General features: G+C 32.7%; 1 protein-coding gene across 1 annotated transcript; it reads left to right on the top strand.

The window, feature by feature from the left end:
• Positions 1 to 5,799: 5,799 nt before the first annotated feature.
• On the top strand, positions 5,800 to 8,025 carry LOC133830949 (large ribosomal subunit protein uL4-like). Its single transcript, XM_062261068.1, has 2 exons — positions 5,800 to 6,979; positions 7,619 to 8,025. The coding sequence occupies exons 1-2, from the start codon at positions 5,870 to 5,872 to the stop codon at positions 7,730 to 7,732; spliced, it is 1,224 nt and encodes a 407-aa protein (XP_062117052.1). The 5' UTR covers positions 5,800 to 5,869; the 3' UTR covers positions 7,733 to 8,025.
• The last annotated feature ends 5,250 nt before the right edge of the window (positions 8,026 to 13,275 follow it).

Here is a 13,275-nt window from a genome sequence, read left to right as displayed (position 1 = left end):
GTTCTCAGTCACACAAAGAACGAGTGTGGGCTCACTATACAAATAATAAGCAATAACTATTTATCAGAAGTTCTCAACACATGAGATCTGATAAAGTTTGGACCTAGGTTTTGTGAAGAACAATGACCTTTGTATTTGTCACTGTTCTCTTCTCTCTGAGAGAATCCTAGATATTTTTCTATCCCTCAAAACTTACGTCCTGTGAAAACTGATATCCAATATTTAATAATATCCAATATATTAAAATATTTGTTATTTTAAACAAATTCAAAACAACTGATCAGTTATCAGATTTTTGTTTAAATAATAATATTTTAATCATATTAAAATATCTCATTATTTAATTAATATTTAAATAACTAAAATTGTGGAATCAAGAGACTAAGTCCATCTCTTATGCGTGTAGCACAGTGCCTGTGCACTGTGCCACACGTGTACCACATGCATGTGCAGGCATGTGATTTTTCCCAATTTTTATTATTATTTAAATACGAAAAATCGCAAAAATAAATTAATTCAAAATTAATTATATTTTTGTTAAATCAAATAATTAATTAATTCTTAATTAATCAATTACACATAATTAAACAATAATTATGTTTGATACATAGAAAAATATTTTACTTATCACATAAGTCCTTTTTGCCCATTTTTGTATTTGCCTTTGACAGTGATTATTTGAGCCATTTCGGGGACCATGGACCTATAACATTAAGCTCTAATAAATTGAAACTAAATAATTAAACTCTTTAATTATAATAGTTAATTTATTAATTCTGATATTACTCCACTATAAATTCAGAATTGCACTCTTTATGTTATAGATATACTTTTACATAAATCTTTTTCTTAAGTCGTCCATTGATATAATCATCTTACAATAGTTCAACCCTCTAATTAATTAGTTCATAAATTAGAATGGGAGAATTATCATTTAACCTTTCTAATTTACTTCTTATTCCTTAAGTACCATTAATTGACTAGTGAATAATTAATCTATAATCTAATTATAGATTTGAGCTCAAAATCATTCAGTTCCAGAATTAACCCTTAAGGGAACTAATATACGATTCGTTAGGAAATATTAGATTCCGTATTGTTGATACATGTTCCCAGCCATCCATGATATTAAATCTCCAAAACAAAAGTCATTAGCCTCATTCTTTGAAGAGACCTTAACGAATGAATCAAGAGATTTAATAAACATGAACATGAGTTCATGAACACTCAGGATTTAGGTTGATCTATAAATGATCATCAGTTGTGATATGAATTACAAGTCTTTATTATTAAATGGTTTTTGGATAAAGACTTTAATTCATATCGGTCCATGTCATATATAATCATATTATATAAAGTACATTTACCGAGATGTCTTACCACATCAATAATCCGAATCTAGATTATTTGTATCATTATGATACTCAGTAAACTGTACTTACAACTCCAATTAAAGAATTCTATAACTTTAATTTGTCGTTGTTGACTATTTTTATTCATTCATGCGATCTTAATTTTCTCGTACTAATACAAGATCACATCCTCAATAATGAATATGGAATTTTTCTGATATTTACAAAATTATTCAAACAATAATTTAACAATATAAATATGACAATAATAATAAACCATTGTATTTATTTATTCACAGAAAAAACAAATGTCTTTACATGCTTTTAGGACACACTCCTAACAATTTTCGCCATTGGTTTTCTCAACGGTGATATACCAATCTCTCAATGAAAGCACTAGAATGTTGACCCTGATTTTGGTCAACTGACACGGAGTCAGAATACGCTTGACGTGGATGAATGCATTGAAAAGAACGTGATGACGAAAATAATAAGAACACGATATTTTATAGTGGTTCGGCCCCAGGGTCTGGTAATAACCTACATCCACTTAGATTATTATTGATGTAAGAATCAAAGAACTAGGGTTCAATGAGTTTTACTAACCTCTGAAGAACAATACCATCTCTCAAATAGAATTACTCTAGTCTCAAATAATTCGAAAGCCAAAAGTCCCTTCCTTGAGCTATCTTTTTCTATTTATAGGCTCAAGGGGGATTGCATGAATGTGTTACAGATATTCTCTCCTAAATAATCGGATACTCAGGAGATTTTGGGAGTCAATTTCGGGATTTACAAAGATCTTTATAGAAATGTCATGAAGCATGCGGAACCTGCGACCAAGCTGGTCGCAGGTAAACTTCGGCTGCTTACTGCTTATAATTTATCTTCTGGTCGAAACCCTAGCAGAGTTCCTCCAAGTGTCAGCCACGTGTCCGAGAATCACTCGCCACGTCATCTACACCAGTTTTTTGGATAACAGTTTGTAACCGATTTTTGGGATCCTGTGTATAAACTTAATATTAATAATCACTTTGTTGACCTAACTTTTTAATATCTAACCTTGACTTAGTTTTTAATTTCACATTTAAGTCCAAATGACTCGCTTAGCAAGTTAACTACTATTTTAAACACACAGTGTAACGGTCTTGGTTAACCAGGGCATTTCACAGAATGTATTTATTTATGCAATAACAAACCTCATTAAGATGAGAATAATTATAATCAATTCCAGTTAATGAGTTTTATATTCCTAGCTGCCTATAAATAGGGCTAGGACGCACTTTGTAAATGATCCGAATTTCCTTTATTCAATATTCAGAGTGAGCACATACGCTGCCTGAATACCAAGAGAACTTGAGCTTTGCAAGTTCTTCATCCTAAATACAATTAATTCGTGGACTAGGGTTAATTAATAACCTAAGTCACGTAAAATCCAGCGTTCTTATTCTTCTTCTTTAAGTCTTCCTTTTAATTTGGTAGTTGACGAAAAAACCAGCCAACAAATATGTTTATGTCACTCTTATATAACATATGACATTGTTTATTTAGTTAAAATTTATATGACAATTAGAAAAACACAATAAAAATAAATTAATACATTTTCTAAATAAAACTAAACAAACATACACTGTATATTGCTTTCACTGTTATATCTCTTATCTTATATATAAAAAGTATGATCTAACGGATTCTTGGTTTAACAATTTTTTTTTCTGTCAACTTTAACAAAATCTTACAAATATTTAACGAAATATACCTTGAAAATCAATAAAAAAATATTAATATAAATTTAAATATTATAAAATATCATTATTATAATAATATTTAATACAATAATAGATATTTAATAATTATATTAATATAAATTCAAATATTATAAAATTTCATTATTATAATAATATTTATAACATAATCCTAAATTTTTTTTCTAAAAAACACGGTCATCTTTTTTTAATTACTTAATTTAACTTATATAAATACATATATTCACATTAAATAATAACAAGTATTATAACTACATTATATATATGTATCGTGTGTATACAAATAATGATATTACAAAAAAAAAAAGAATAATATCCATATTCTTTCAATAATAAATAAACTTCTTCTCCAATCACTAAGGTGTGTTTTACAAAATAAATGTGCAGAATGTTTTGTACCATGAATAAACAAGCATCTTATATCATATATATATATATTTTAAAAAACTATAAATAATGTTTTTGTTTTAATATCTTTATGTTATTCTTTTTTAATACATGACATTGTTTATTTATTTGAGAATAAAAAAATATAATAAAAATAAATTAATTTATAATCTAAATAAAACTAAATAAACATGCATTATAAATTGCTTTTACATAATATATATATATATATATATATATATAGAAGTCTTCTCAATGGTTATTACCCATAGATGAGTACTAAAAATAATGATGATGTAACAACATAGTGATTTAGTATAACAATTCACCAACATGTAAATATTTTTTTCTATATTAATTTCGAATTTAGTTATTATTTTTTTGCCACAATTAATGTTGTTTCCAACCAATGAGAGACACTAGCTATATTTAGAAATTGATATGCATTTGAAAAATTAAAAGTTTACAATATCATATTTTCATAATAAATACACGTTATTCATCAGGTAACCCTTCTAAATATTTGAAAAATCAAAATTTATATTTAAAAATATTAATTAATAACTATAAATATGGACCATTGATCTTAATCCAATGGTTAATATTAAAGTAACCATCAATGGGTAATAACCATTAAGAGTGCACTCATATATATATATACTAAATACAAACAACGTGCAATATGCACGTTTGCTTAGTTTTATTTATAGATTTTATTAATTATTTTTATTAAATTTATAGTCATGTCATATAATTTTTTAATAAATATTATATTTTAATTAAATAATTTATTTATTTTTGTTTAAGTTTATGTTTGTTCTAGTTTTTGAATTTGGGAGTGAATTATATATTATATATTTAATGTAATATTAAATATTATATGCAGATTTTAAATTTAAGTTTCTTACTACTTTTATTTTTTTTAAAAAATTGTTGCTAATTCACAGTAGATTATATTATATGTTTAATATGATATTATTCTAATAAGTCAGTTTAAGTTTAATTAAATTTTATTTAAGTTATAAAACGTATAATTTTATTATTTTAAAATAATTATCATTGTAAAATATCTCAAAAATATTAAATATTATATTATTCTAATAAGTCAGTTTAAGTTTAATTAAATTTTATTTAAGTTATAAAACGTATAATTTTATTATTTTAAAATAATTATCATTGTAAAATATCTCAAAAATATTATATTTTAATTTGTTTAATTATTTATTATTTAAAAATATTATCATTGTAAAATATTTAAAAAATATCTTATTTTAATTTGTTTAATTATTTATTATTTTTAAATAATTATCATTGTAAAATATCTCAAAAATATCTTATTTTAATATTTTTTAATTATTTTATTTAAATTTAAATGTTTACAAACTACCGTTAAATATAATAATATTCTGTTATAGTTAACATTAAAAAAATAAAAAATCGTTAAAAATAAAAATTTCCGTTATCTACACACACAGATATGTCCTAGTTCTTTATTATATAATTATCCAACTTTTTAGCCTCTATTTCTCATATTGTCAAAGTAAATTATGCTTAAAAGAAAAAGAAAAAAACTTATGGACAATTCTAGTGTTTGAAAATTTACCACTAACATGATTGATGATCTATACATGGAACTTTCATTTATAGCGATCAAAGTGTGAAGTAGTTCAACTCGATATCAATGTCAGAAAATATGCAACAGTGAAGGAAAATTCTATTGCAGTACAGGTTGAAGAGATGGTAAGAGATGATGTTAGTGAAGGAAGGAAAAAAAAAAGTAAAAGCTCTAATGAATTTAACACTCAATAGTAATTATAAGAGATTTGTTAAAAATTGACTAATTTTTTTTTCTAATGTCTTTATGACATTCAATTTTTTTTTTTAAATACAGTATTTGGTTTTAAAAAAATATGTAGTTTTTATTTATTTTATAAATAGGATATTTGTACCTGATATCAAACATATACCAAACATTTACATAATATGTATTAAAAATATATCAACTATATACCAAACATATGTCTTATATATATATATCTCAAAAACTGTAAAAATATGTAGTCTTTTTTAAAGAAAAGAAGTCAAACCGCAGGTAAATATTTCTGATTGTATGTATTTTAAGTGGCAAACTAAAAAACATTGATCTCTCTCTAATGATACCAAATATTTATTTATGGCCCAAAAATCTGTATAAACAAGCCCAAAACCATAAAGCTCATGAGTAAGAGGCCCAGAAACCCATACCCAAACAGCCCTAGCTTGTTCCACTCGACTATATAATGATAGTTTTTTCTTCAAACCCTACATTTTCACAGTGAAAAAAACCCTACAACCCTTCCTCTTGATCCCCTAAAGCTCCCATCAATGGCCGCCACAGCCGCTGCTCGACCTCTCGTCACGGTTCAGGCCCTTGAAGGCGACATGGCCACCGACTCCGCCCAAACCATTCCATTACCCGACGTCATGAAGGCTTCGATCCGCCCCGACATCGTCAACTTCGTCCACTCCAATATCTCAAAGAACAAGAGGCAACCCTACGCCGTGAGCAAGAAAGCTGGTCACCAGACCTCCGCCGAGTCATGGGGTACCGGTCGTGCCGTTTCTCGTATCCCCCGTGTTCCTGGTGGTGGTACTCACCGTGCTGGACAGGGGGCCTTCGGTAACATGTGTCGTGGTGGACGCATGTTCGCTCCTACCAAGATCTGGCGCCGATGGCACAGGAAGATCAATGTGAATCAGAAGCGATACGCCGTCGTTTCCGCCATTGCTGCTTCGGCTGTTCCTTCTCTGGTCATGGCTCGTGGTCACAGAGTTGAGTCAGTTCCTGAGCTTCCTTTGGTTATCAGTGACGCAGCTGAGGGTGTTGAGAAGACTTCTGCGGCAATTAAGGTCTTGAAGCAGATCGGTGCTTTCGATGATGCTGAGAAGGCCAAGGATAGTCATGCTATTCGTCCTGGTAAGGGTAAGATGAGGAACCGTCGGTATATTAACCGTAAGGGTCCCCTTATTGTGTATGGTACTGAGGGTGCTAAGCTTGTCAAGGCCTTTAGGAACATTCCTGGTGTTGATATTGTTAATGTTGAGAGGCTTAACTTGCTTAAGCTTGCTCCTGGTGGTCACCTTGGAAGGTTCGTGATCTGGACCAAGTCGGCTTTTGAGAAGCTTGACTCGATCTATGGTTCGTTTGATAAGCTTTCCGAGAAAAAGAGATCTTATGTTTTGCCCAGGTCGAAGATGGTTAATGCTGATTTGGCTAGAATCATCAATTCTGATGAGGTTCAATCGGTTGTGAGGCCGATTAAGAAGGAATCCAAGAGGGCACCATTGAAGAAGAACCCTCTCAAGAACCTCAACGCCATGTTGAAGCTTAACCCGTATGCCAAGACTGCCAAGAGGATGTCTTTGTTGGCGGAGGCTCAACGGGTGAAGTCGAAAGCGGAGAAGCTCGACAAGAAGAGAAAACCCATTTCTAAGGTATATCTAATGCTCTATATAGCTTAAATTATTTCGTAGTTGATAATTTCTGAATATGGTTGGGGGTTTCACATTATGAATTCTTACACTGAATTGTATGTGATGATGCTCGATATGCTGCTGTTGTTGCCTTGTTGGATTAATAACTATAGCCAAAAGGGTATTCTTAATAATACGATATGATTGATTATCTGGATTAATTACTATTTGCTTAAATATTACCTATTGGTTCATTTTTAATATGATTGATTGATGGTATTTTTGACTTTTCTGACAATGTATTGTATTATAATGATGTTTGGGGCTGTGTTGATTGTTGTTGCTGGAATTGCATTGTTAGATTAATAACTATAACCAAAAGGGTACCGTAATCTTAAAATTGTTGTGCCCAATCTTTTTTTATATATTGATGACATTAGTGACAGTCATATGTAGCTGTTATTCTTAAATTCGTAATATTATAGTTATTATATTTGAGTAGCTTTTGTTGATAAATGGTTTGTCTTTCAATTGTTCTTGTTACATGCATGTTTATATTGTGATTCAAAGTATTGGAATGTGATAATGCCATGGCCTTTATTCAAATCAGCAGTTGGCTAGTTGCTTACATTTTCGTTGGATTTCTTGTTCTTAAATCAGGAGGAAGCTACCGCAATCAAGGCTGCTGGCAAAGCCTGGTACCAAACTATGATCTCCGACTCCGACTACACAGAGTTTGAAGTGTTCACCAAGTGGTTGGGTGTTTCTCAGTGATTTAATCTTGTGCGTTTGAATACCTTGAGACATTGTTTTGATCCTTGGTTTTGTTTTGGTGTTAATTTCGTGTTTTTTGTTGCTGTTCTCAAGTGGGAGGAGGGAGATGAGTGGAATAATTGGGGGAGTTTTGACTTGTCTTTGGTCCTCTTCTTCCCTTTCTCTCATTCCTCTTCTACAAGGGAGAATTTTTATTATTTATCAGTTATGAACCCAAGTATTCTAGATTTGTTAGTGTAGTTGGTCAAACGACATTTTACATTATTACATAAACAATTTTGCATCTTCTTTCACCTGTTTTCCCGCTCATGACATTTTCGGTTGGAATTTTTAAGATGTTCAACTCAGATTGATTTCACCTGAAATTAACCCAAGAAGATAGTTTGGTGTACTTGAAAATATATCAAGTATTTAATGAAAACTTAGTTTCGAATGATTCGGTAGTCTTTTGATGTTTGATTTAGAATTGTTTAGCTTCGATTGATTTCTACGCCATTGAAAACGAAGTGTGCTTTTTTTATGTTAAAAGCATAACTGTCCAACTTTAATTATTCAATTCCAATGGTTTTTATTTTTATTTTTATTTTTATCATGCCGTTGGTGGTGATGATCATCGTCAATTTCCTTGGAAGACACCAAAGTTATAAATTATGTTTCAACAATGACTAAATTAATATTCATTCCTTCATTAGTCCTCAATGCTCTCAGACCACTCTCAATGCGCAGGTTCCAACTTTAATTATTCAATTCCAATGGTTTTTTTTTAATTTTTTAATTTTTAACATGCCGTTGGTGATGATCGTCATCAATTTCCGTGGAAGACAGTTATAAATTATGTTTCAACAATGACTAAAATAATACTCATTCCTTCAACAGTCCTCAATGCTAGACCACTCCAACTGAGCTCAAGAATTGCAGTAGCATTGGCTGAGTTCAAAAATTGCAGTAGCATTGGCCTTGAAACTGTGCTTCTTTCCTAACATGAACTCAAATTAGATGAATATAATTCCCATGTCACAAATCTCGAATTCAATACATTAGGTTGCATTATATTTAAACTCAAGTAGTTGGTAATTCATGAATGGAAAGTTTTTTTTTTTTGAAAATGTTCCTTGTATTATCAAATAATTTCATGATATAACATCACGGATAAAATTGGGAAAGGAGTGTATCCTATTACATTTTAATATTAAGACTATTCACCTTTTCAATTTGGGGCTAAACTTTCAACTGATACCCAAAATACCTCTCTCACTTTTTCCCTCCCAAAATCTATTCCTCCGAAATCTCTCTATCAGTTCTCTCTCTCACGGACCCGAACAAAATATCCCCCAAACCCTCACCCCAAATCTCTCTCTCTCTTAGACCACCTACCGACGACCACTGTAGCATCTCCAAGGCAACTGGAAAGAATCGGTGACACTCGGCTCGAGCTTCCCAAACTTGAATTGAAAAGGTAAAGACTTGAATCTCTCTCTCTCGCGAAGCTTAAATGCATGTTTTCATTTAGATTTTGGGGAAGATATGAGAATGTGTGGGGTGAGTGTCGATTTGAGTTCTGGGTATTTTTTGCTGGGTTTTTCGATATAGGCTCGATAAGTTTGATGAGTGCTCGATGGTTGCTTGACAACATGATAGAAACTAAAAAAAATCATAAGATCGATAATGCTCGATAGTGGCTTGATATGAGTGAGGCACTAGAACTCGAGGGTTCGATATAAGCTCGATGTTAGCTCGATAGAAATCGGTTAGGCTCGATGGTGTCTGGGGTTTTCTCGATGGGGTTAATATTTGTTGGCTCAATAGGCTCGACATGAGCTCGATGCATATAGCTCGATACTGACTTGATAGAGCTCGATGGTGGCTCGATATGAGTGAGGCATTAGGACTGATGTGGCTCAATATGAGTGAGGCATTTTGTCTCGATAGTGATCGATAATAGCTCGATAGTAATCGGTTAGGCTCGATATGAGCTCGATGCATAATCAATGCTCCATTGTTAAGAAAAATTCTGATATAGCTCGATACTTACTCGATAAAGCTCGATGATGGCTCGATAGAGTTTTGTTGTTGCTCGATGATGGCTCGATGGTCTCGATAACAACTCGATGACAGTGTTTACTTCAGTTTTCTTATAATTTCTTTTTTGAATTTTTGCCTGATTCTATTTGACATTCTGTTTTCTTACCAATTGTTTTCATGTGTCGATGTAGATGTCGAAATTGCTTGTTCCGTTTCAAGATCGCTTTCCTGGCCGAGTCACATATAGAGGTGGTAGGACTTTGGTTGATATTAGGAAAATGTTTGTGGAGCTTGACCTGATAGAAAGGGCAAAGGAATCCCCTTTCAAGCAGTTCTTCTTGGCTTCAAAGTTTCATTTCTAAGGAGTTTTGGTACATGAGTTGATGTTGTGGAAAATAACAAGTAAAAAAGAAGATGAGGTGCATTTATTTTTGGGGCTCCAAGCCCTGTAGATTCGGCGTGGCAGAGTTTGCTCTAGTGAAGAGGTTGAATTTTAGTTCTGCATCGTCACAAGTAGAGTTGGATGAGCGTCTAACTAGTGACCGCTTGATAAAGGAGTATTTCAATGATGTTGAGAATGTAAAGCTCCTATAGTTGGAGAATGCTTTCAAAACTTGTACTATGGTCGAAGATGTATACAAGTTGGGTATCTGTTTGTTGGTTGAGGGGGTTCTAAATGCCATAGAGGGAAAGTTAAATATATGGCGAGATATACTAAAAATAGTTGGGGCATAGGCTACTTCTTCAACTATCCATGGGGGAAGTTCTCTTACAAGAGACTTTTAAATTTTTGTACGAAGGACATGCAACGCTAGAAGAGTAACTACAAAAAGAAGAAGAATGCCAAGGTGCAACAGGAATCGAAGTACAATTTTTATGGTTATGCCCCGACGTTATAGTATTGGGCATATGAGGCCATTCAACAACTTGCGACGGAGCTTGTTGTGAGCTCAGGAAATATGGTCCCGAGGATGCATAGTTGGTCGCACCAGAAGAATAAGGATTTCACCAAGGTGTCCTCTCATCGATGTTATCGAAGGGCACTGTAAGTTATATTTGATTGACGTTAATCAGTTATGTTTAGCTATTGTAAGATACAAATACGTAAACAATGGAACCTGTGATGAAAAAAAAAACTAAGAAATTGTTAAAAAAAATTGCAATTTTTTTTCCAGGTTTTAAAAAGAAATCTATCGAGCTTCTATCAAACCTACATCGAGCAACAAGTTTTTAAACCGAACATAACCTTAACCAAAAATTTCACCGAGCCCCTATCGAGCATCATATATCGAGCCACAATCGAGCAACATCGAGATCTTAACAGAACCTACACCATCTGCCTATTATCGAGCTCCCATCGAGCACATATCGAGAAACTACTAAACCAAATATTCTAGGGTCCAATCGAACCCCTATCGAGTTCTTATCGAGCACCATCGAGAAGTAAATGCTATACCTATCGAGCTATCATCGAGCCAGTATCGAGCAGCATAAAGCTGACAACTTAACCGTCTTCTACATAGTATCAAGCCCTTATCGAGTTGTTATCGAGCTCCCATCGAGCAAATCTGTTGCAGAAAACCCAGGAAAATACAGACCGCGAAATCTCTCTAACAAACCAAAAAAAAAACACTAATACAAGCTCATATCTGTTCGAAATAACCAAAAAAAAAAAAAAAAAAAGTAAACAAACAATACCCAACACAAAAAAATGAACAATCTTCTTACCCATGGTTTTTCTCCTCCAAGCCTTTGCTATTGGGATCTTTATAGAGACAACGGAGATGACTAACAACGATTTCAACAAAAAATTTGGTACTCACCGTGGGTTTTGGTGAGGGTTTCATGAGAGAGAAAGAGAGAGAAGAAGAGAGAGGAAGAAATGGTTTTGGTCTTCTTGATATAATGGGAAGTATTAAGCATCAAAATGAAAGAGTGAATAGTGGTGGTATTTTTTGGTAATATTAGAGACTATTAAGCATAAATAGTGAAATTTCCCTTGGGAAAAGAGTCCCAAGCTCCCCTAATAGAGTAAGAAAAACAACCCATTTTTTTTCTTAGAGCATGGGCCACCATATTCCTACGCCTAGAAATATGACTACATATACCACCTCCAATTAATGGGATCAAACTTAGACTCAGCGCCAACAATTTAACATGAAAGCTAATTTAATCGTCATCAATTTGGTAGTACATAACACCACTACTGGGCCATAAGAGTCATGAATATAGCTACAGAACCACCATATCATCAAAGATGAAACACCACCAAGCATAGTGGATTACAACCACCCATAATGCGAGACGTTATTAACAGAAAAAATAAGAAAACATCGAAAACAAAAATTGAAACCAAACAAAAAACAGCAGAGAAAAAAAACACCGATCTAGATCCATAGGATGACCAAGCCACTCCTCCCCGGCCTTGAAACAGGCACTAACCCATTCCTCATACCCCCAAACCTTTGCCTAAGAAGGCATCGTCGCACCAATCCCAGCGGGAACAAGGAATCCCATTGCAACCTCTCAAAGCCGCCACCAACAGACCCCTGGGATAACAACCACGTCGGAGGGACATTGACTCTCTACCTCCAAAGCACCATGGAGGCGATAAACCTCGGGGCCGCATCTGGGAACCCGACCAACCTAAGGTGCGAAACCAAGGATTCCTGGAGCCCCTCACACCCCCAACCCGCAAATCCAACACCGCCAACAAACCCACCACCCCTGAACACCACCTTCGTCGAGAATGGGGCCCCACCAGCGCAGGGAAGGCTGGCAGCGCCCTACATTGTAAGCCCTAGCGAAGCCCTTTTGTAAACCCTAGCAAAGAATAAGGATCGAGTCTAGTAATTATCTAATTCTTGTAGGAACATTTCATATTATTTTACATTAAGAGTTTATTTATGCGGTAATATCACTTATAAACATTTGTAAGAAAGAGTGAAAGACCACTCTTCAACAGTGGTGATAATACATTTTGATTTTTTTCATCTTTCAAAACAGTTGTATATGTAAGCATTGTTGCTCCATCAAGTACAGGAAGTAAGAACTTCAAGGAGTAAAATGAGAAAGAGCAGAAAGAACTACAGTTTTCCCATCTTTCCAGCAATGTAACAAATTTCACAACTCCTGAATCCATTTACATCTGAAGTTTTATAATTAGAGTGAATATTTTTAATATATATTTAAAAGTGGTATATATATTTTTTATAAAAATTATTACCATGTCAATTTTAATAATAAGATATGTATTTGTGCAAAAGAAAAGATTTTAAAAACAAAAGTACACTAAATTATACACATTAATTTTACAATTAAACACTTGTTATCCCATTTATTATGGTGTAATAATATAACGAGAAATTTACATCAAATATATATTTTGTTATTTCTTTTTACAGTTTTTGTATATATAGTGTATATTTGGGATATGTGTTTGATAGAATTTTAATATATGTTGAGCATATGTCTGATATAAGATACACGACATGTTTTTATAGTAAAAGTATTGCATTTTT

Source organism: Humulus lupulus, chromosome 4 (genome assembly GCF_963169125.1).
Source record: "Humulus lupulus chromosome 4, drHumLupu1.1, whole genome shotgun sequence".
NCBI classification, from domain to species: domain Eukaryota; kingdom Viridiplantae; phylum Streptophyta; class Magnoliopsida; order Rosales; family Cannabaceae; genus Humulus; species Humulus lupulus.
Note: the sequence above shows the minus strand (reverse complement) of the source record. Positions and strands in the feature narration are given on the sequence as shown.